Source organism: Wyeomyia smithii, chromosome 3 (genome assembly GCF_029784165.1).
Source record: "Wyeomyia smithii strain HCP4-BCI-WySm-NY-G18 chromosome 3, ASM2978416v1, whole genome shotgun sequence".
NCBI lineage: Eukaryota > Metazoa > Arthropoda > Insecta > Diptera > Culicidae > Wyeomyia > Wyeomyia smithii.
The window spans coordinates 274957158-274981123 of NC_073696.1; the positions used below are offsets into that span (position 1 = coordinate 274957158).

At 39.9% G+C, this 23966-nt stretch overlaps 1 protein-coding gene across 4 annotated transcripts in view; it reads left to right on the forward strand.

The window, feature by feature from the left end:
- The window catches only part of LOC129729594 (uncharacterized), a 114426-nt gene that overhangs the window by 33597 nt on the left and 56863 nt on the right, over window positions 1–23966 (forward strand). For 3 of the 4 annotated variants that reach the window (XM_055688282.1, XM_055688287.1, XM_055688283.1), the window contains one exon: window positions 5927–5956. The exons of the other annotated variant lie outside the window; for it this stretch is intronic. In XM_055688282.1, the coding sequence (XP_055544257.1) occupies window positions 5952–5956 (5 nt within the window). In that variant the 5' untranslated portion in view covers window positions 5927–5951. The remainder of the gene's footprint in view (window positions 1–5926; window positions 5957–23966) is intronic. 4 annotated transcript variants of the gene reach the window in all.

Sequence of the window (23966 nt, forward strand, 5' to 3'; positions counted from 1 at the left end):
TGCACGTCGTTGTCCGTGATGAGAGGATTCAATCCAGATAGGTATAGCCAGAACTTTTTTACATTGCGAACAATAGACGGAACGGAAAGATTACTCAGATCGATCTTTAATCCGCGGGAATTTATTCCCCAACAGTTTTGGATTATATGCAAAAAGGCCTCGCAAAAATCACAATGCATTGGCTCGAGATCGTTCCATTTGCTTTGCAGGTTGTTGGTTTGCGTAGTTTGCAGTCTCAAGCAATGACAAACGGCTTAACGAAGTGTTTTGGCGGTAAGTTGATAGTGTTTTGGTTGTGCAAATGCTATGCACAATTACTAAGAAACGTCCTATTTCACAAAAAAGTGTAGATTTTATCCAGTTTTTACAATGTCTACTTGCGAAATAATACCAAAACTTGAATAACTTATATTAGTGCATAAAACGGTACGTATAACTGATAAAATATCGAAAAATTTGCTACGACGATACGATTCGTTATACTGGTAGCAACTTAAAGAAACTCCTTTTTATTTAACAGAAATTGGAGTTCCGTTTTTCCCGGTGAATCCATTCGAGCAGGGAAATCACGTCTGCATCGGGAGATACGTCTGTCTCTCTCCCTAGTATGGTCACTGGTGGTAGTAGACTCCTCAATAAACTATCGCAGCCTGGTTACCACCAAGCTTTTGCATTTTAGAAATATAGAATGTACTGAAAGTTTAATAATAAAAATGCAAAAAAATTAAGCGAATATTTGGCACTTGACAAATGAAAAGGCCACATGGTTAAAGTCGCAAAGGGGGGGGGGGGGTTTGGTCAAAAGACCATGAAAGACCACGGGGGGGTATAAAAAGTGATCAAAATATGACCACATGGTTTAGGGACGGCCCCTTACATATCTGTGTCGTGTGCAGCAAAGCGTAAAGCCAGATAACAAATGTTTATAACGCCAATGTCAAACAGTAAATGTTGCAATATAAAGAGCTCTCAATTGTGAATTAACTTTTTCCAAGTGAAACTTGAAATTATTTCAAAACTCTCACTTTTTTTCGAGTGTCAACGAACCAGGTTTTCAAACCCAATTTTTCATTTATAATATGCAGACTTCGAGATCACCACGCAATGGGTCGCCGGCAAAAGGCCAGCAGTAGAAGAAAGGGAACGACCGCCGCACAACCGGCGTGACGCAGTGCGTTTCAGAAGATTCACTCAATAGCAGTAGCAGTAGCGCATTGATTGGAATTTATGTACAAATGGGCCATATTACGGACTGAAAGCGCAGACTAACAAAGTCACATGCGATCGCGGTCGCAAATGCCGTCCGGGGCGAGGTCGCAGCATCGCATCTGATTTCCTTTACGGGTGATCGAAAATAAATCTACTGATGGGAGATCGAGATGTGATTGCTTCGATTTTTGGTGTTTTTGCTCTGAAACTGCTGCAATAAATATTTTTTTTTTTCAATTCGAAGACTATAATCGCCCTTAGCTTAGCGTGTTTAACAACCCCATCAAACTCGACTCTCGCTACCGGTATTCATTTGTGTTTGTTTGCTAGCGGATCTGCTATGCAGACGATTAGCTTTTTAAATTTTATTGCCACAGTAGCACCCGGTGTAAGGTATTTGTTTGCAACGTGCTCTAGCGTCGCTTCATTTCATCCCGGTGGTTGTCGCGGCGCGTCACCAGTAGAGAAAGAGCGCGATACGAAGTTGTATGCTCGTGAGAAGATTAGCGTCATTCCGCCAGCCATCGGACCGGTAAAATCAAACAAAATTATTATGCCTTGGACGGATTAACAATTGCGGAGAAGAGGAGCAGGGGAAAAGGCTTAACGAAGTCGGCACCGTGGCATGGTCATAAAAATTATCAAGGTTTTTTTTTATAGATTGCTGAGTCTAAATAACAAAACGTCAAGTGACAAATCATAGCGAAAAAGTTAACGACCGTTGACATAGATTGCAATTCTTCGTAGCTATGGTAACTGATTAGCATACCAATTATTTGTGGAGCAGTAAACACTAGTACAAGGCTATAGTTTTAACAAATTAACAAGTATTCCAAAGATGGCGCTTGTGCAGTATAAGAGCGACCGAGAATGATAAAAATAAACAGGTGGCAACGATATTTTCTAAGCCGATTCTCGATGTGCGTTTCTGTGCAAAAAGCTGTGTAAAGTATGGTTAATGTTTATTTAGGTGATATATTTATTGCTCCAATTAACGATGTATAGATCGCAAAATTCGAAGCGTTCTGGTGTTGCGCCTTCACGTTAGCCATCTTCGCTTCCGTCGCCTACGTTGTCGCAACCAAGATCGATGTTTTGTTCGAAACCAAGCCCGGCATGTGATCGTGTGATCTGCTGTGTCTCATTGACAGATGTCTGCTGGTATAAATAGCCGTGAAGTATCGTTGCAACTACGGTCTCGTTTGTCGAACTATGCAATGCAGCCCCGCTGCAGTCCAACCTCAGAGTGGAATTTCTTTTTGCTCAGTAACTATGAGACTATTCTGGCTCGAGTTTTGTTGCAATTCTCTAGTGCAGTCACTTTTTGACCCAATTAGTATAAGTGACTCTTCTTGAATCATGTTTTAGAATCTATTTTTACTTATTATTTTTTATTAGTTGAGGGTGATTAATTATCTTGTTTTTTTTAACCTATTTCTTCGTTAGTTTGGCCTTAAAATTATGTTTTATCTAACCCATTTATTTACAACGGATTTCTATCATTCTTACACTAATCGATTGGAAAATTACAATCGCATCCACCCAAATGCAGATTGTATATCGATTATGCGAACGTCTATACCAATGCTGCGACGGTGATATAATGTAGTCCATCACTAGACTGCACAGACAAAGTTTTGCTATCACCCAGCCGCACAGCTGCAATATGCAAAACGTAACAGCGTAATCAACTGTTGCGTAACTGAGAGTGCGCTGCATCTTCTTCTGTCTGTTTCTATCCAACTCAAAAAAAAAAAAAGAAATCGCTTGCCGTTGCTAGCCGCAACTCAATACGAGTTAAATACTTTCGCGTGTGTGAGAGCTTCATCAGTCTTTTTCCGCCAGTTGCCAACATGGAATGCGATTCTTTGCATCTTGCATCTAGGGCAACCATACAAGCACTCTAGATTCCGGCAATCTAAATCACAGGCCAGCAGCTCTGTTATCAGAAGTGCGATCATATTCGATTTAAATTAAACAAAAAAGTGTCAAAAAAAAGGTAAAAGTGACAAGACAACCAAATAAATTTTTGAAAATTAAGCAGTTTCTTCATACATAACCCTCTAGTACTCAGTGCCGCCTTTAGACGGGCTTCAGTCAACCTCTAAAAAGCTTCAATAAATACTTGAAAAATATTTATAAAGATTCATGGTGATTTTACCGAAGTCCGCCTAAAAATTAACTTGGGCACTAGAGGGTTAAACGAAGGTCGAAATATTCTCAATAATCAGTTGCTTTAGCAAAAAAAAAGCTTCGATCTTTAAAACCTTTCTAATTAGGACCACCAAATGAATGATTCAAACGTTGTTGAGTAGTTCTACGTCTACCTTGCGGCCGTGGCTTTGCACACAACCCTCCTGTAATCATTTCACAGTTTTTTATCCTAACGACAAAGAGAAACGCCATTAAGATTGTAGAAATCAGAAAGTATTACAAGCTCAGTACAAATTCTAGAATTACTTTAGAAAAGGGTAACAATAAAAGGTTAATATAAAATACACAAAAAAACTATTAGTAACGCAACTAAACAATAAATAACTATGAATGTTAAGTAAGCTTTTTAATGAAACTCAAAATGAAAATTAATTATGCATCTAGAAAAATATTTAAATTCACCTCAGTGGTGAAAACTTAAATTATCAAGAGACTGAAAAAATATGCTTCAATGCAGGTTTGAGCAGAAATTTGTCATGAAAATTAGCAAAATATGCATTAATCTGGGACATCTTCCTATACTACAGGCAGAAACGAGCGTCCAAACACTCAATTGCAGAAGGCCATGACTTGTTTCGCTAGTACTCAATTACGTAACTGGCCGCTGTCAAAATGCGAATTCTATACGCATTCTGCAAAGCAAGAATTCCAATGAAAACCAATAACATTGACATATCTCCTCCGCTCACAGGCGGAAAATGAAATTCAATCCTCCCAACGACAAGTGGCACGAATTTTCCCCTGAACCTTTCACGCGATATTAGCTGCTGAGTCGGCGGACATTTTCGCCGTCCGTCATTATCAACTCTTGCACTGTGCTAGGCGAGCGTTTATCCGCCCATACCCGAAATTAATGACCGGGCAAGTGTCAAGTGAGCTGGGTTCGGTTGATCATCCCCCTTCATCCTAACGCGTGGCGATAAACATACATCCGAGTATCCGAACGCTGATTACTGACTGAATTTGTTGTTGTTCGGGGAAATCGTGATGTTATTCCGAAACAACCTCAAGTAGTAAGTATGATATGAGGTTAGATGAGGCAGGAATACCTTTGCTGTTAGGTGGATTAACTTTGAGGTTATGCTCAAATTAGTTGCGTATTTAGCTGATTGTTTTTCACGTCAAAAGTGTCAGTTTGAGGCCATTCGTAATTTTTTTCCGCTTATGTATTGAGTTTGAACTAAACGTTTGGGACCAACTTCAAACACTTGTCCGTCACTTATTCTGTCAGGTTCTGGCTACACTACCGAAGTGTTGTCAAATTGATTACAATTCTGACATTGCGATGTCAAATCGTTGAACACAATGTTGTTAATTTCGATATTTATAGCTTTTCAGTGTCATTTACATGTTCTCGACACTTCAGCCAATACATATAAAAGCTTTATTTAGCATCCAACCGTGCACGGGATACATCGGAACCGGTCCGCCATCAAATGTCAGTAGATCTGGCCAAAAGTGGTTCACGGTAGTCGTAGCACGATAATGAACAACTCAAACAACCCATCCAGCGCAACTGGCCGATGTCTGACCTGGCAATTAGTACTTCTTTGCTCTGATTTAACTTCACCATTTGTTATCTTTACTTTTCGAAAAAAATCGTTTCGCGTGTATGACCGGCAAGGCCGCGGACTGAGCTAAGCCTTGGTCGAGTGTTGCTATCACCCGTTTCCACTTTGGCTTTCAAGAGGATTTCATCGTTCATCTTCACGTGCTACTGCGATGACGGCCTCGAGTATTGCCGTCATCGAGAAATAGAATACCTCATAACGAGATACAAACATATTGCCTACTGAGACTGCGAGAAAAAAATAACACAGCTGCAATAATTACCTTCGGTATCATACGGCGACGTTTCCGTTCTCGTAAAACATGCAAAATGACATGACATTTTATGGTCAATTTCGGGGGAAAACATTCATCACTCATCGCGGCCATATAGCGGTGATCCGCAGCGAATGACTGACGTAATTTACAACTCGTGGGTCTGCGGTCACTATCTCTGATTCTCTCCTTTTTACTACACTTAAGCAGCAACAAGTCAACCCGATGGTGCTGTAGTTCCTTTTTCGTATAGTGAACTCAAAAGCGCAGAGCGCGCTCCACATTCCCCTACAAGGTGTTTAGCCTTTTCTGGATTATTTTCCACCTCGCTGAAGCGTCTCAGATGAAGGTGGGGACGCTGTTGGTAGCGTTCGCAATCGCAGCGTTGAATTATTCTTATCATGCGCTGCCAGAGTGAGCGTCGTTTTTCTTTTTCGCTTGCCATGCACAGACACATGCAAAGTGTGTTGAAGGGCTTATCATCGACTGCTTGGATGTTGTTGTTGTTATAATTATTAGTAGCGATTTGTTGTTGTTTCTTAGGTTTACAAGATTTTTTCGTGCTACTGATAAAATGTAAATTTCATTTCGATTTTAGCGAAGGTTCAACGATGATAATAATTAGATTAAATATGCTAAAACAATTTTTATTCAATTTTTTTTGTTTTTTTTTTTCTAGATTCGATTTGGTTTAAAGAGCTTTTATGATGTAAGTTTTTATAATTTAATTCTACATAATTCGTTCAATGATTAGCGTGGCTTCTCTGTGTTAGTTTCGAATGTCATGATAAAGTCATTCTTTCAAATAACAACAGTTTATTGTGCGTATCTGCGCATGCATTTAGCGCTGGAAAAAATACATTCTCACTAGATATTGAACAGCCTAATCATCGCGAGTGCATAACCTCAATTCGCCTCATGAGTTTGTCAATAATAATAATTTACCATGCAAACAACAGTACAGCTTTGGGGAAGCACGCATTCGGGTTCTCCACTTTTTACGTTATTTTCATTTCGCTATTGTGGCTTGAACCTTCAACCAGGCAATCAGCAAATCACTGCCTGCTTGACAAGCTGAATCAATTTCCAAGCCGTACGCGCAGCTTGCTGCTATCGCAACGACTCTACACAAGCGCTCGTTATCAACGGAGTGTGAGTGGCTAGTCGCTTTACTCGTCGATGTGCGCTAATAAATTGGACTGATTATTTCGGCTGCAGGTTTGCGTGTGTGTGTCTGTGTGAACCAAACCGCATGTGTGCTTCTTAGTTGGCTTTATTTTCCAATTTATTTTATTGTTACAAAGCAGGCTAAACCCGTGACGGCTACGCGACGTTAATACCGTCTCTGATAGGAGTTATCATGCCTGTAAAAAAACGTGGTAGGTACCGACGCTAGCGGGGCAAGCGAACGACCGAGCGACGATTGAACGCCCGAAGGACAGCGCCATGCGGGCAGCGTGATCTAATTTCGTCAATTTCGTAGATGGGAATCTGTGATAAAAGTAAATCAAGCAGGCCTTGTCGTGAGTGACAGATGCATACTAATTCGGGTTGGTTTATAAGTTGTTAATCATGCATCTCCATCAAGTTGTAGTCGATGGAGACGCATGTTTATTAGTTGTCTCGAAGAGAGACATTTAATGCAAGTATTTTCATGTGAGAAACAAACTCATGTAACACACATACAATTTCAAAAACAGGAAACTGCATCACACAAAAAGAACTGAAAGCTGGTTTATCCGGTGAGATCCCATGGCGATCTATGGCGGCAGTTTACGACAAGTTGTTTCTGTCCGTGTTTGAGTACCGTTGACCCGGGAATGTCTAAAATAAGATAATCCGTCCGGGCACTGGCTCTAGGTTGAATTAATTAGTCCGGCTACCCACCCTATCGCCATTATTGACGCTTGAGGCTGCTGCTGCTGTCTACATGCCAGCGGTCCCATGGTAGCGGGCAAGCAAGAACAAACCTTCAATTCATTCGCTCTGTGAAGCTGCAAAGACGAGATGAATTTGAAATGATATAGTTTAGACATATGACATATCTTTCGGAAAAAAATTCGCTGGTCAAGGAGTAAGTCACGAGATACTGCCTTCAGTAGCGACAGGGTTGCTAGATCTGTTTATAATCTGTACCACAATTTGCGTGAAGAGAACAAACTGTGCGGAAAAGAAATTTTCTGAAACAATTTCCCCCGCGTAAAGCCACCACTGTTCGGTTTTAAATCGTTAAACCGCTTCAAACCCACGCACTGTTTTTTTTTTGTTTTGCCATATTCTTTCAGTTTCTTGTTTGTTTTTTCGTCGATGCTGCTGCCCTGTAAAGGGTGTCTCTACATTATTAAAAAAATAAAACTGTTAAGACTTAAAATGTCAGGAAACAGTCTAAAGTAAAGCGTATACTCGACAGGTATGGATTCAGATTACATTTAAAAGTTCATCAATCGCCCTGCAAGAGACACCCCTAGAATAGAGCAGCAGCGACTGTGTACGATACTTGTTTATATGCACAGAACGTCTTCATTCTCATCCGCCCACCAAATTTTTAGCCGGCACTAACTGCAGCAACGAGAAACTGATGCTCTTGTTTGTTTGCCGATTCCAGTGTATAAATATTTGCCCGGATTTGCACGACTGGAAATTCATCTTTCGCATTCTAGAGAAATAAAATTAGTTTACAAAATATGTAACACTGCCTACTTCGCTTGCAAGACAAACTGAAAGCGGTTCAAAACTTTTGCCGCGGGGCAATTTCGAGACGTTGATAGCAATTTGGGAAATTAATGTACTATTTCCCAATAATCGTTAATCTTGGGCACCAAAATGCAACTTTCGCCGTCGTTAGCGCCCACGCAGCATAAAATATATATGTCAAAAGTTGGCGTCTGTGTGAATGCAATACGAACTATTATATTGCAGTCCCTTGGCGGTCGCGTCGAAACCACGTGGAACCAGAGAACCGAGAACGGTCGAGGGTCGTTAATTTTTGCCTTTTTTGTGCTGTTATTTTCATGGCAGCAACCGTTGGTGTGTTACTGTTGGTTACTAATTACTGCCGTTAAGGTGTTAGGGAGCGAAATGTCATAGGAAGTCAGTTTCATCATTAAAATCATGATTCGGGACTAATAATATGTGTAACTAGCAGGTGTTGGAAATTTGTTTAAAATTCGTCATCACTAAGGTTACCCCACATTGACAACGGGATGAATGTTTTGTTGTTTTTCATAATGATTTTTCTTCATCTTTTTCATAATGATCTCATCTGAAGGATTTTAAGCAAATTCGTTTATGATGTTTTCAACGCCCTCTCACAATTCATTGAAACTTTGTCAGTTTGGTGACATCAGTAAGTTGAGCAATCTTGCATGCTTGAAAAAGTTTTTATGAAAACTATATTTTATTGTTTATTTATTGAATACAAATTTTCCACATTGACTAAAATTGTGTAGCTCCCGGATATTTTAAGTAATACATTCCTGAAAAAATGTGCAATAATCATCTAAGCAACTGCGTAACGTATAAATTCTAGGAGGTAGAAAATTTTCATCAATTAGGCGATCCATAAGCACGGTGACTGTTGAAAATACACGCAGTCAAACAAAAAATAGCTATTAGAGACGGTAGCTGTACCGGCCGATTAAATTGTTGAAATTGCGGACAGGCTTCAACCGGCTCGATCCATCATCCGGGCCGAGAGAGAGAGAGAGAGAGAGAGAGAGAGAGACTGGGAGAAGAATGCCAACCACTTAGTATTTTAAGTGCGTCGCTTGCACGCCTCGCCATGCCACCGCCGCGGGTACGTAGGCGGTCGCTTGGGTAGAAGATGACACTTTCACAGCTGAACTGCTATTTCTAAAATTAAAACAACATTTTAATCTATGCTACACATCTCGCATTCTCGCGCAAAGTATTCACCGAAATTCGTCGCATCGCGTCAGTCGGTACGGGGCATGGGGGAGTCTTTGCACCCATTGCTCAACCCGAGTGCCCCGAGACAACCGATCGACGACGAATACGACAACGTCTATGTCTAGCTTTTACTGCCGGTTAACAGTTCCTAAGCCGCACATTACTGTGCACTGGGAAATGGAGTTGCACTGTCCGCTCGATGAGTGCGGCCTACCGGCAACCAGTAGTGGGACCAAATTCGGCCAACCAGAAAACACCCTGCAAACAATCAATCATTTCAAATGGACGGCTATGTAGACAAATTCTTCAACGCCTATTCTCGCCTCACAGCGAATGAAATGGGATCGGAAAGACGCACGGTGACGGTGTACACGGGAGGGAAGGGAACGCACCGTGGTCAATTTGAACCGGCCGGTGAAATTAATTTGGCACGTATCAGTTGCAAACTCATTCGCGACATTTTTGCCGGCTCTGTGTCTAAATGTGTCGATTTATTAGAGGAAATCATCCGTCGGTGGTGGCGTACTGCTTTTTTTTCCTGTCGCTATCCTTTATGCACGGATTCCTTTCTTAAAGTGAAGGAAATTGTCTGTGTCAATGAATTTTGCTTCATTGAAGAGATTTCGAAGGATACGATGATTTTGAGACTCTAGATTTCGAATTCACTCTCCTCGTCAAAAGTTAATGAACTGGGAATAAAAATTTAAATTTTATGAACAACAATATTTTGTTAACAATTATCAGCAAATTGAATCAAGCTCAGCAACCTTCGCTTGGGAAGTGTCGCATTTATTTACAGCTGCTACCGTCATTAAATTTTCTTATAATTCCAGATCTAAAGTATTATTCAATATCGGAAATAACAGGATTTGCAGTTCTGCAGGATACCGTGACCAGAGTTTTTGAGGAGTTTGAATATTTCAAGTGATCCTGAACAATTCAAGTTTCACAGCTCTTCAGGATACCCTGTTCAAAGTTCTCCAGGGGTTTGATGATTACAAGAGATTAGGAACAACTCAAGTTCATCAAGCTATATAGAAATCAAGAATTCTGTAACTTTATAACAGCTAAGTATAAGACTTAATTCATTTATTTATAATCTATTTCCATATTTTGTTGCCCTGCCATAGTGTGCATTACACACAATGGAAGTGGATGAGAAAAATTTGAACGATCCTGTTCCCGCCACTCCAAAACCTCCTGACCCTCTATCCTCTGTTGCCTCAATTCCCCCGCACGTTAAACTTTATCCAGACGGATCGACTGGTTCATTCATTATTTATTTCCGACCTAAAATAGGGCCTAAATCAAAGCCCTTAAACATTATTCAGATATCCAAGGACTTAGAGTCTCATTTCAAGTCCATCACTGAAATTTCAGGCCCAACAAGTTGAGAGTTGTGGCTACGGACCTTATTCAAGCTAATAAAATTGCTACATCAGAATTTTTTACCAGGGAATATCATGTTTATGTTCCCGCACGAGATGTAGAAATTGACGGTGTTGTAACCGATTCCAGCTTATCCAGTGAATGTCTTTTAAAAGACGGACTTGGGTATTTCAAAAACTCTTCAATTCCATCGGTTAAAATTCTCGATTGTCAACAATTGAGATCGGTATCCTTTGTAGAAGGAAAGAAAATATATTCCCCTTCAGATTCATTCCGTGTCACTTTTGCCGGATCTGCTTTACCATCTCACATCTCCATTCACAATGTCCTCGTGCCTATTCGCCTATATATTCCACGAGTCATGAACTGCATCAATTGCAAACAGCTAGGCCATACTTCTCATTATACATTCATTATACATTCATCATAAAAATAAAATGAAACGGTCTCTAAAAGACCACTCTAAACGTAATTATTCTTATCTCCTCGAAAAATCCGAAGCAAGTACTCTCATTTCTTCAAATATTTATGATTTATTGTCCTCTGATGAGACAGACTGTGACATTCCTCTTGCTGGTCCTTCCTTTTCTAATCCTGGTGGGTCTAGAAAAAGAAAAAATCTTTCTCCTCCGAAACTTCCCAACAAAGGTCCTAAAATAACACTTAATAAAAAAGTTAATATTCCCAAATCCAATCATGATGTTGAAAATTTGAATCAAACTCCTCCTAAAATTTTAAACCTAAATTCAACACAAGAATACCCACCACTATCACCCAAAAACTGTAATAACTCATTCACACCTTCAGTTAATCAAACAAAATCAGGAATTCTGAAATTTTCTACTGTAATAAATTGGATCCTTGAATCATTAAACATACCGGACCTTCTAAAAAAAATTATTCTTTCACTACTCCCTGTTTTCAAAACATTTTTAATGCAGCTTACCTTTCAATGGCCCCTCATTTCAACATTAATATCCTTCGATGACTAACTTATCGTCCGAAACTAATGATTTTATACATGTTTTACAATGGAATTGCAGGAGTATCATACCAAAACTAGATTCGTTTGAAGCTATGATTAATAATTTGAAATGTGATGTGTTTTCTATTTGTGAAACATGGCTCACTTCAGATATCAATCTCAATTTCAATAATCACAATATCATACGATTAGACCGAAATGCTCCTTATGGAGGTGTACTTTTAGGGATAAAAAAATGTTATTCTTTTTATAAAATTAACTTACCTTCAATTCAAGGCATCGAGTCTGTAGCTTGTCAAATTAAAATACATGACAAAGATCTCTGCATTGCTTCTGTATATATCCCTCTAACTAATCAGACAACGAATGCTCTCTGACATTTTTGAACTTCTACCCTCACCGCGTTTAATATTGGGAGATTTTAACTCACATGGTGTAGCTTGGGGTTCATCTTACAACGATAATCGCTCCACCTTGATATATAATCTTTGTGACAATTTCAATATGACTGGTTTAAACAATGGAGACATGACACGTGTTCCGAAACCACCGACTCGTCCAAGCGCATTAGATTTATCATTATGTTCAACGTCATTGCGATTGGATTGCACCTGGAAGCTTGTTTGCGATCCTCATGGTAGTGATCATTTACCAATTTTAATTTCAATTAACAAAGGGCCAAAAATTACTCCATCAGTCGAAATTCCGTATGACCTTACATCAAATATTAATTGGGAAATTTATAAAACAAAAATTACAGAAGCTCTAGAGGCAGTACAACACCTTCCGCTACTTGAAAAATATGATTTATTTGCGGGTTTAATTTTGAATTCCGCAAAACTAGCCCAAAAGAAACAATATCTTGGCGTTTCAACTAAAAGACGACCTCCTACTCCTTGGTGGGACAAAGAGTGCTCAAAAATTTACATAAAAAAATCTAGGGTGTATAAGGTTTTTCGGAAAAAAGGAAAAATCGAAGACTTTGTACGATATACAAAGCTAGAATCCATGTTCAAAAACTTGATCAAAGCCAAAAAACGTAGCTATTGGCGACGTTTTGTTAATGAGCTTTCTAGAGAAACATCCATGAGTACTCTTTGGAACACTGCTATTGCGATGCTTTCCTGTATTCGTAAATTATTTGAAAAAATGATTTTATATCGTTTACACCATTGGGTCGAAAGTAATAATTTATTATCACATACCCAGTTTGGCTTTCGTAGAACTAAAGGAACAAATGACTGTCTTGCATTACTTTCAACAGAAATCCAGCTTGCATTTGCTCAAAAAGAACAAATGGCTTCTGTATTCCTAGACATTAAAGGAGCCTTTGATTCTGTTTCTATAAATGTCCTTTCTGATAAACTTCATCAAAAAGGACTTCCTCCCAAATTCAATAATTTTTCATACAATCTATTATGCACTTTTCTCATGGTAGTTTGTCAGCGTTTAGATTAAGTTACATGGGTCTTCCACAGGGTTCATGTTTAAGTCCACTACTTTACAATTTTTATGTTAATGATATTGATGCCTGTTTGGCAAATTCATGTACTATTAGACAATTTGCTGATGATAGAGTGATTTCTGCCACAGGTCCCAGGGCATCCGATTTACAAAGACCTTTAAAAGATACCTTGAACAACTTAACCAATTGCGCGATACAATTAGGTATAGAATTTTCAGTTGAAAAAACTGAATTCGTGGTTTTTTCTAGAAAACATGAACCAGCTCAGCTCCAACTTATGTTAGTGGGAGAACCCATAGCTCAAGTTTTATTTCACAAATATCTTGGTGTTTGGTTTGACTCAAAATGCACTTGGAAAAGTCATATTCGATTTTTAATTCAAAAATGTCAACAAAGAGTTAACTTTTTGCGCACAATAACTGGTTCATGGTGGGGAGCGCACCCAGGGGACCTTATTAAACTTTATCAAACTACAATTCTATCAGTACTGGAATACGGATGTTTTTGTTTTTGTTCTGCCGCAAAAACTCATATAATAAAACTGGAACGAATACAGTATCGCTGTTTGCGCATTGCTTTAGGTTGTATGCACTCAACTCATACAATGAGTTTAGAAGTATTAGCGGGCGTTCTCCCCTTAAAAGAACGTTTCTTAATTATCGCTTCTCGCATTCTTGTGAAAAGTGAAATTTCAAACCCAATGATAATAAATAACTTTGAAAGACTTGTGGAACTTCAATCTCAAACTCGTTTCATGACTGTATATTTCAATTACAAGTCTCAAAATTTTAACCCTGCATCACATTCTTCAAATAATATTTACTCATTAGATACTTTTGATTCTAACTTATTTTTTGATACATCCATGTTGAATGAAATTCGTAGTACCCCAGATCAACTACGTATACAACAGATTCCAAATCTATTTCGTGAAAAATATCAAAATATAAACTGCAATAATTCATTTTATACTGATGGATCTTTTCTTAATGGATCTACCGGTTTCGGTGTTTATAACAATAATTTATCCGTCGCTTTCACACTCGAAAGCCCTGCTTCTGTTTACGTCGCAGAATTGGCTGCTATTCAATACACATTGAGTATTGTTGAAAATTTGCCTATGGACAATTACTTCATCTTCACGGACAGCCTCAGTGCTGTTGAAGCTCTCCGATCGATAAAAAGTTTAAAGAACTCTTCTCGTATTTTTTAAATAGAATACGCGACCATTTGAGTACTTTATCCGAAATTGCATCACAAGTTACATTAGTATGGATCCCTTCTCACTCTTTAATTGAGGGCAATGAGATGGCAGATTCATTAGCTAAGTTCGGCACGGTACATGGTGACATATATGAAAGACCTATTCAATTTAATGAATTTTTTGGTTCTATACGTCGAGGGTCGCTCATGAACTGGCAAAATTCTTGGGACAATGGGGAACTAGGAAGATGGTGTCATTCCATTATTCCTAAAGTTTCTTTAAGACCTTGGTTCCAGAAATTGGACGTAGGTCGTGATTTCATTTGTGTGATGTCTCAGCTTATTACTGGTTCAATGCTCACCTTCGTCGCATAGGACTCACAGAGGATCACCTTTGCACCTGTGGCAAGGGGTTACCACGATATTGAACATGTTGTTTGGTCATGTCCATTATATCGTGAAGCTAGATCGAATTTAGAAAATTCTCTTAAAGCTCGGAATAAGCAACCTAATGTCCCTGTTCGTGATGACTTAGCAAATTGAGATTTCCCTTATATGCGTCTTCTATGTTCCTTTCTTAAATTCATTGATGTGCCTATTTAGTTCATTTTTGTTTTCTTTTCAGATTTTATGTGCTCAACGGGCTCAACTAGAATGTGAATGCTCCTGAATTCATTATTTTGGACTCTTAAAGCTGCAAGAATCATATTTTTGAAGATTTTCTAGTTTTAAGTGCTGTGATTTGTTATTTATTTGTAATTGTATTGTTATATATGAAAAGATGAGAGGGTTTTTATGCCTGTTCGAGCAGAAATATTTATTGATTCTACTCAAGCAGGCTTTTCCCTACTCCAACAGAAATTTCGGCCCCGTTATGCTCTCTGCGATTGGGCCTTTATTTTATTAATAATAATTAGAATAAAAAAAAAAATTATCAGCAAAGTTCAATTTGAAAAATTTGGTCTAATTTTAAAGTTTTTATCGACAAAATTTTTTAAAACCATTGCAGAAAATCAAATCAACTAATTGATAACCACATGCTATTTGTGTATAATTTCTGAGCAAAATGCATTGAAAAAATATTCAGTTACGATTAACTGGGCTGTGATTCTTCTCAAATAGGGGGACTTGATGAGGAAGATTTAAATTTCTAGGTTGGCATTTTTGTTACACAAAAAGAAGAAGAAATTTTTTTGTATTACCGACACATTAAAAGTTATTTTAGAGCTAAACCACGCCAAATGACCTTTCATCGAATGTCGATCATTTTCGATTTAAATAAGCATTTTCCGCGGGTAGACAATTTTTTTAGACTCAACAATATTTTTGACGTAGGACTACGTCTTTGTTTTCTATACTAGATTACACTTTGTGAAAATGAAAATGAAACTGGCAAATGTTGCGTCAGATTTCAAGCGGTTATAGCAAGCGAACGACTTAATGCATCTTAGTCATTTATATTTCGGTGGATAGATAAAATGTGTAACAATTTTTTGATATTATGTTCAACATTGTTGCTTTACTGCTTAATGGTGGAAAAAGGTGAAAAGTTCCAAGGTCAAGCTTTCCCATACATTTCCCTTGTTCTTGGCTTGCTTCCCAAGCACAGATAACAATAACATTGACGAAATAAATTCCACTGCCTACATATTTTGACTCAACAAAGTGTTTTGGTTTGTTTGTCTTTGTCTAAGCTGCGTGGCCACGCCTTAATGGTAAAAATCTTCGCTGAACTCGATACAAAAGACTGCGTGTGGAAAATTCAGCTTCAGTTTAGTTTGTTCCACAATAGCGAGTGCGGTGCAGCCGTTAAAGCTTTGCGACATTGAGAAACGAGAGCTGCATACGAGTCAACTTCCAGGCACCGCGGAGCATGTTACCTGTATTCTGCACACGGCAGCAATAATAACCATTGTACGCTGCAGGATATTTTGCTGGCACAGCTGCTGGAGGGCACAGCGGAGAGCAAATTTTATATTTTATCGTTGCTACCGGTGGTGGTGTGATTATCAGCATTCTGTAGCATACATTTCGAGCTGAAGATTATCGAAACGGTTCTTTTTAGAACTATAAATGCTTGAAGATAAGAGTTACGAGAATTTTCACAACTACTCCTAGTGTGAAATGTCCATCTATTTCTCAATAATTATTTTTACAATAACGACCAGGGCGCACCAAAGATAAACGGTAGTGTTGCCTATGAATAGTTTATCACAACAAGACATAACCCTCATTTCAAGAATTTTCACTGCTAAATTGAGTGATTTTCCGGTTTAATTGTTTGTTTATGTTCACTCGAACATCGTTATCAGTCAAATATTAGCAACGAAAATTAGTTAATTCAAGAACCAGAGTGATTTTCGCAGCGGGAAAGCAAAAACTTTCTTTTGATGCTTATGAAAATCACTCAGTAGTATTGAAGATGTATTGGTTTGTTTCTCTTTCTTTCTATAAGCTACGTGGCCACGCCTTAATGGTAAAAATCGACGCTGAACTCGATACAAAAGATTGTGTGTGGAAAATTCAGCTTCAGTTTAGTTTGTTCCACAATAGCGAGTGCGGTGCAGCTGTTAAAGCTTTGCGACATTGAGAAACGAGAGCTGCATACGAGTCAACTTTTAGGCACCGCGGAGCATGTTACCTGTATTCAGCACACGGCAGCAACAATAACCATCGTACGCTGCAGGATGTTTTGCTGGCACAGTTGCTGAAGGGCACAGCGGAGAGCAAATTTTATACGCGGCCAACAAAATAATCGATGCTACCGGTGGTGGTGTGATTATCAGCATTCTGTAGCATACATTTCGAGCTGAAGATTATCGAAACGGTTCTTTTTAGAACTATAAATGCTTGAAGATAAGAGTTACGAGAATTTTCACAACTACTCCTAGTGTGAAATGTCCATCTATTTCTCAATAATCATTTTTACAATAACGACCAGGGCGCACCAAAAATAAACGGTAGTGTTGCCTATGAATAGTTTATCACAACAAGACATAACCCTCATTTCAAGAATTTTCACTGCTAAATTGAGTGATTTTCCGGTTTAATTGTATGTTTGTGCCCACTCGAACACCGTTATCAGTCAAACATGAGAAACGAAAATTAGTTAATCTAAGAACCAGAGTGATTTTCGCAGCGGGAAAGCAAAAACTTTCTTTTGATGCTTATGAAAATCACTCAGTAGTATTGAAGATGTATTGGTTTGTTTCTCTTTCTTTCTATAAGCTACGTGGCCACGCCTTAATGGTAAAAATCGACGCTGAACTCGATACAAAAGATTGTGTGTGGAAAATTTAGCTTCAGTTTAGTTTGTTCCACTATAGCGAGTGCGGTGCAGCTGTTAAAGCTTTGCGACATTGAGAAACGAGAGCTGCATACGAGTCAACTTTTAGGCACCGCGGAGCATGTTACCTGTATTCAGCACCGGCAGCAACAATAACCATCGTACGCTGCAGGATGTTTTGCTGGCACAGTTGCTGAAGGGCACAGCGGAGAGCAAATTTTATACGCGGCCAACAAAATAATCGATGCTACCGGTGGTGGTGTGATCATCAGCATTCTGTAGCTACATTTCGAGCTGAAGATTATGAAATCGGTTCTTTTCAGAACTATAAGATGATGAAGATAAGAGTTATGAGAATTTTCACAACTACTACTAGTGTGAAATTTTTATCTATTTCTAAATAATCATTTTTACAATAACGACCAGGACGCACCAAATATAAACGGTAGTGTTACCTATGAATAGTTTATCACAACAAGATATAACCCTCATTTCAAGAATTTGCACTGCTAAATTGAGTGATTTTCCGGTTTAATTGTTTGTTTGTGTTCACTCGAACACCGTTATCAGTCAAATGTTAGAAACGAAAATTAGTTAATCTAAGAACCAGAGTGATTTGCGCATCGGGAAAGCAAAACCTTTCTTTTCATGCTTATGAAAATCACTCAGTAGTATCGAAGGTGTTTTGGTTTGTTCCTCTTTCTCGAAGCTACGTAGCCACGCCTTAATTGCAAAAATCTGCTCTGAACTCGATACAAAAGACTGCGTGTAGAAAATTCAGCTTCAGTTTAGTTTGTTACACATAAGCGAGAGCAGTGCAGCTGTTAAAGGTACGCGACATTGAGAAACGAGAGCTGCATTTATTTATTTATTTATTTATTTATTTATTGATTTAAATTTCATCTGACATCGTGGTTTTAACGAATGGTTTTAAAACTAGTCTAAAGTTAAAAATACAGTTAGCAAGCGTTGTCTAAAACTGACACAAGAAACATTAAAGTCGAAAACGTGATAGCCTTCTTGAAAACGTCTCCGTATTGTGTTGACTGGATCGTTATCACCGTATACGGTGTTCCTCGGTTCTGGCAAAATAAGTTGCCGTGGACGCAGTACACGTGCGGGAGCATAAATTCTCATGCGCTCCAGCAAGCAGGCACTATCGATTTATCCACGCAGTATTTTAGCGCCAAACACAGCTTGGTTTATATTTCGACGGGACTCCAGTGGCTCTATACCCAATAGGGCACATCGATGTTCGTAAGGGGGCAGGTCGTTGGGATTGCGCCATGGAAGTCTTCTTAGCGCACGACGGACAAATTTATGCTGAACAGATTCGATTCTGGATTTCCACACAGCTTCATAAGGTGACCAGACGACCGATGCGAACTCGAGTATCGAACGAACTAGGGAACAATAGAGGGCACGTAAGCAGATGGGGTCAATAAAGTCGCTTGCCATTTTCAGAACAAAACCTAGTTGACGATTGGCTTTTTGGATTATCGCGGAATAATGCAGCTTGAATGTGAGTTGGTAGTCAAGCAATACTCCAAGATCCCTGACTTCGTCAACCCGTTCGAGTATCTGATCACCGATGACATAGTTGTATAGGATAGGTCCTTTAAGTCGTCGGTATGAAATCACGTAACACTTTGCCACACTCACTACCAGGAAGTTTGACTTGCACCAATGAACGAATTTATCCAGTAGCTTCTGGAGTTCTCTGCAATCAGCTTCATTTCGTATGATCAGGTAGATTTTCAAATCGTCAGCGTAGATTAGTACTCCACCATTCGCAAGAAGTATCGTCACGTCGTTAAAAAATATCACAAACAGCAGTGGACCCAGATTGCTTCTTTGAGGCACGGCAGAGGAGGGGGTCAAGCTTTCAGATACTGTTGATCCAATTTTTACGAAGAGCTGTCTGTTGCTCAGGTATGAGCGAAGCCAGCTGCAAATATTGTCGGACATTCCAAGACGATGCAGCTTAGCAAGGAGGATATCGTGATTAACGGTGTCAAATGCGGCTTTGATGTCGGTGTATACTGCATCAACCTGAGCTCCACCATCCATTGCACCGATACAAAATGATGTGAACTCGCACAGATTAGTGTCCACGGAGCGTTTAGGGTAGAATCCATGTTGAGCATTGCTGATATAACTCCTACAAGAGCTGAATAGCATATCTTTCATGATGATCTCGAAGCATTTTGATCCAGCTGATAAAGAGGTTATGCCACGATAATTAGCGATGTCGGACTTTTCGCCTTTCTTGTGCACCGGCAGCATATGGGAAATCTTCCATTCCGATGGGAATACTTGATGTTGAAGTGATCTATTGAAAATCGCCTGGAGGGGAGCAGTCAGAGAAGCGCTGCACTTTTTGAAGATGCAAGAGGGAATACCATCGGGGCCTGGCTTATAGGACTGCTTCAGTTTCTGTAATGCAGCTCCAACCATCGTAGCGTTAATATTGAATACGTCGAAATCTATCACGTCTCTTGGTACTAGACTGACAGCGATGTCTATTTCCTCCGCAGTGGGCACCCGGTTTTCAAACAAGCTAGCAAATTGTTGAGAAAAAAGAGCACATTTGGTTTCCGTAGAAGCGGCATTAACATTCCCTAGGTGCATCAGAATAGGAAGACCATTCTCTTTACGCTTCGAGTTTACAAAGCTCCAAAAACGTTTAGGGTTTCGCCGGAGATCCTCCTCTCTTCGCCTCACGTACCTTTTGTATAGGAAACGGTTATAACCACGGTAGGTTCGACTCGCCTCGTCAAATTGTCGCTTCGCATACAAGCTTCTATGCTGGCAATACTGTTTCAGCAAGTTGGAGCGCCGTCGACGCAGGATGCGAAGGTGCTTGTTGGACCATACAGGGTTTTTCGGCGGCCTTTTTAGCGGTACAGCTTGAACGATGCAATTCTGAATAGTACGATTGAAACAGCTAACTGCGCAGTCAACGTCAGAATTTTGAATCACCTCAGACCAATCAACCTCGGACAGCAATTCGTTTAGAGTGTCGTAGTCGCCACGACGAAAGTCACGTTCAGTCAGATCGATATCTTGGTGGAAAGAAACAGTAGGCTCACAAAGAACAGTGAAGCAAAGAGGTGGGTGATAAGGATCAATTGGTACAACTTCCTCAACAGCTAAAGAGACGGCGCCATCCTTTATAACGGAGTCGCTGGAGAATACGAGATCTAAAACACGGTCTAAGTTGTTTCGTATTAAATTATGCTGCCGTAGTCTGAGGAACGCCATGTTATCGAGAAGGGATTGGCTGGCCAAGGAAATCTGTGACTGTACAGGATCAACAAAGGCATACCCGCTACCAGAACTATTCCAAGCTAGGCGCGGTTGGTTAAAGTCATCCAGCAAGACGAGTTTTCCTATATCGCTAAACTTTCTGCTGATTTCAGAGACAGCATCAATATGAAGCATCACAAAGTTAATGTCTCGGCTTTTATCTGGTGGCAAATACAGGACACCAATGAAAAGTGGCAGTGGCTCTATGGCGATTTTTACCCATAGATGCTCAATGTTTTCGGCAGCCGTGAGCTGGACAACAGATGACGCGTATAACCGCTTTACGGCTATGAGCACGCCTCCGCCCGATTGACGCTGACTGTTAGAGGCACAACGATCAACACGATAAACGCAAAAATCGTTGTTGAAGAGCTGACAAGATTGAATGCGATTGTCCAAATTAGTCTCCGTGAACACGTACACGTCGTAGTCTAACTCAGTGGATGATAGAAACAGTTGATCAATTTTTGTCCTGAGGCCGTTGGTATTCTGGTAGTATATTTTTAGTTCGGATGAAGCATCGGCGGTGAGCGTTACGGTAGGACAGGAGCGACTGCGGGTCGCTGGCTGGAGTTCCTCAGCTGCGTTGGGGACGGCAACGGCTTCGACAGTGCTGGCGGCAAAATCATGTCCGGGTGTCAGACAGGAGGAAACATACGAGTCAACTCAAAATATTCAAGGTGCGATTATCAGCGTTCTGTAGCACGAATTTTTAACTGAATATTATGGAATCGGTTCTTTTTAGAACTATAGATGCTTGAAGATAAGAGTTATGAGAATTTTCGCAACTACTACTAGTGTAAAATTTTCATGTATTCATGCATCGTTAGTTTTAAAATAACGATTATCAAAAATAAACGGTAGTGTTACCTATGAACAGTTAAGCGCAGCATATAATAATATTTAGTTTAGCATATATTAAATATTTAGTCCTACGTCACCATTCCATACAACCCCTAGGGCTGTATACCTTGTAGTATTTTAAAAGGGTGTATGTGTATTAGCAATGACTTTTCTCAAATTATTGTAACTCAGAAACCTCTGGTTCTACAGAAAAAAATTTTTAAATTTATTTATAGAGAACGGATGCTGCCTTATAAAAAATATACATTGAAAAACCAATTTTTACTGCAAAAAATTCAAATAAATATAAAATTCAATTTACAAAGAAGTTCAGGATGCAAGAAGAAAATATTGAAGGCTTTGCCTTAGACTTTGCCTTGGACTTCACCATCATGAAAAGATGGTGTCTTTTAATAGGCCTGGTAGCAATGGTAAGGGTAGGCGTTGTTTAGCCGAGACACATTAGTTACCATATTTGTCGAAAGCTTTACCAACGACACGATCAAACACAAGCAAAATAACCGATTTTTCTCTCAATATTGGATATCTCTGAGACCGATCGATTTAATCGTGGGTGCGCAGCAATTTCACAAATTTCATGTACGTGATGGTGGTCGGCTGCAGATGCAAAATTTCGACAATACGCTTCCAGTATTATTCAACACGGTGGCCGACGAAGCTAAATGCATGAAGAAGTCAAAACTGGTTGTGACATTCAAAGCTAGACTCTCTTAAAAAGGAGATCGAGAAGCTTTGGATAGCGGTTAAAACCCCTCGTTCTTAGGGGGAAAGAACTGCGAAACACATTTCGTGAACACCTTTATACGAGATGAAACTGGCAGATACATTGTGCGCTACCCTGCACATAAATTTTGCCAAACTGGTCAGTGAATCAAAACGGAGTGCTTTGAGACGATTTTTACAGACTGAAAAACGGCTGGAAAATGATTCAAACCTACGATCGCAGTACGGGGACTTTATGAAGGATCGGTATCGGAAGCGTGGACGACTATAGTCTCGACGAAGGTAAAACGGTTTGTTATCTTCCATACCATCCGGTTTCCAAGAAACCGAGTACTACAACGAAAGTACGGGTAGTCTACGATAATTCTGCTGAAACTTCTATCAACTTCTCCCACAACGACGCTCTACTAACTGGTCCGAAACGCTGCGCTTTCGAAAACATGCCATAGCTTTGGTCGCAGATGATGCGAAACTGTATCGGCTGATTCGGGTTCACTTAGACGGTACTTCGCTTTAACGTATCATCTGGCGCTTCAACTCTTCGGATCCATTCCAGGTATATGAGCTAAAGACTGTCACATACGGTTTGCCTCCTTCGTCGATTCTCGCTACTCGTGTTTTGGAGCAATTGGCTGTGGACAGCGGCCAAAAGTATGAACTTGGAGCCAAGGTCGTAGAAGAAAACTTTTATAAGAACGCTTTTTTTCGGGGGCTGACACGGTCGAAGAAGCAATGCCACTACAAAGAGCAATTCAAGCCCTATTGGCGGAAGGAGCTTTCGATCTACGGAAATGAAGTGCAAGCTGTCTGAAAGTCTTAAAGAATTTGCCCACTGAAACACTAGGAGGAGAAACCCCGTTGCATTTTGATCCGGATCAGACAATCAAAACGTTCGGAGTAGGGTAGAAAACTTAACCAAATCAGCTTTACATCGAAGTACAACGAATTACTAACGACTTTTGTTGGACAAAACGGAAAATCTTCTCTGCGATTGCGAAACTATATGACCCACTTGGATGGGTATCTCCTGTCATGCCTGTCGTAGCATGGGCGAAAATCAAAATGAAGCATCGTTTGCTTTCCACTGTCGATTGGGACTATCTCGTTTCGGTGGATATTGCGACCAAATGGGAAGAATTTTCGACACAGCTGCCACATTTTGAAGGCTACAAAGTCCCTCGGTACGTCACAATTTCACGTTTTTGCGGATGCGTCCGAAGTTGGGTATGGGTCCAGCATTTACGCTCGTTCGACCGGGAGGTATGGGCAAGTCAAAATTGTTTACAAAATCGCGCGTTTTCCACTAAAACGGCTTAGTCTGCCGCTCTCTGTGCTGTACAACTGGAGGCGAGACTACGCCAAAGGTTTCGGCAGCGCTGCGGATGCGGATGCTGGTTCTGGTCTCGGACTCAACTGTCACTCTTCATTGGATTCAGACACCACCAAACACTTGGCAAACCTTTATCGGGAATCGTGGAGCTGAAATTCAGCAACTTACCGACGGCTACAACTGGAATCACCTGAACAGAACCAACAATCCGACAGACAATTTGTCATCAAACAACAGCTGGCACTGTGGCCCACCC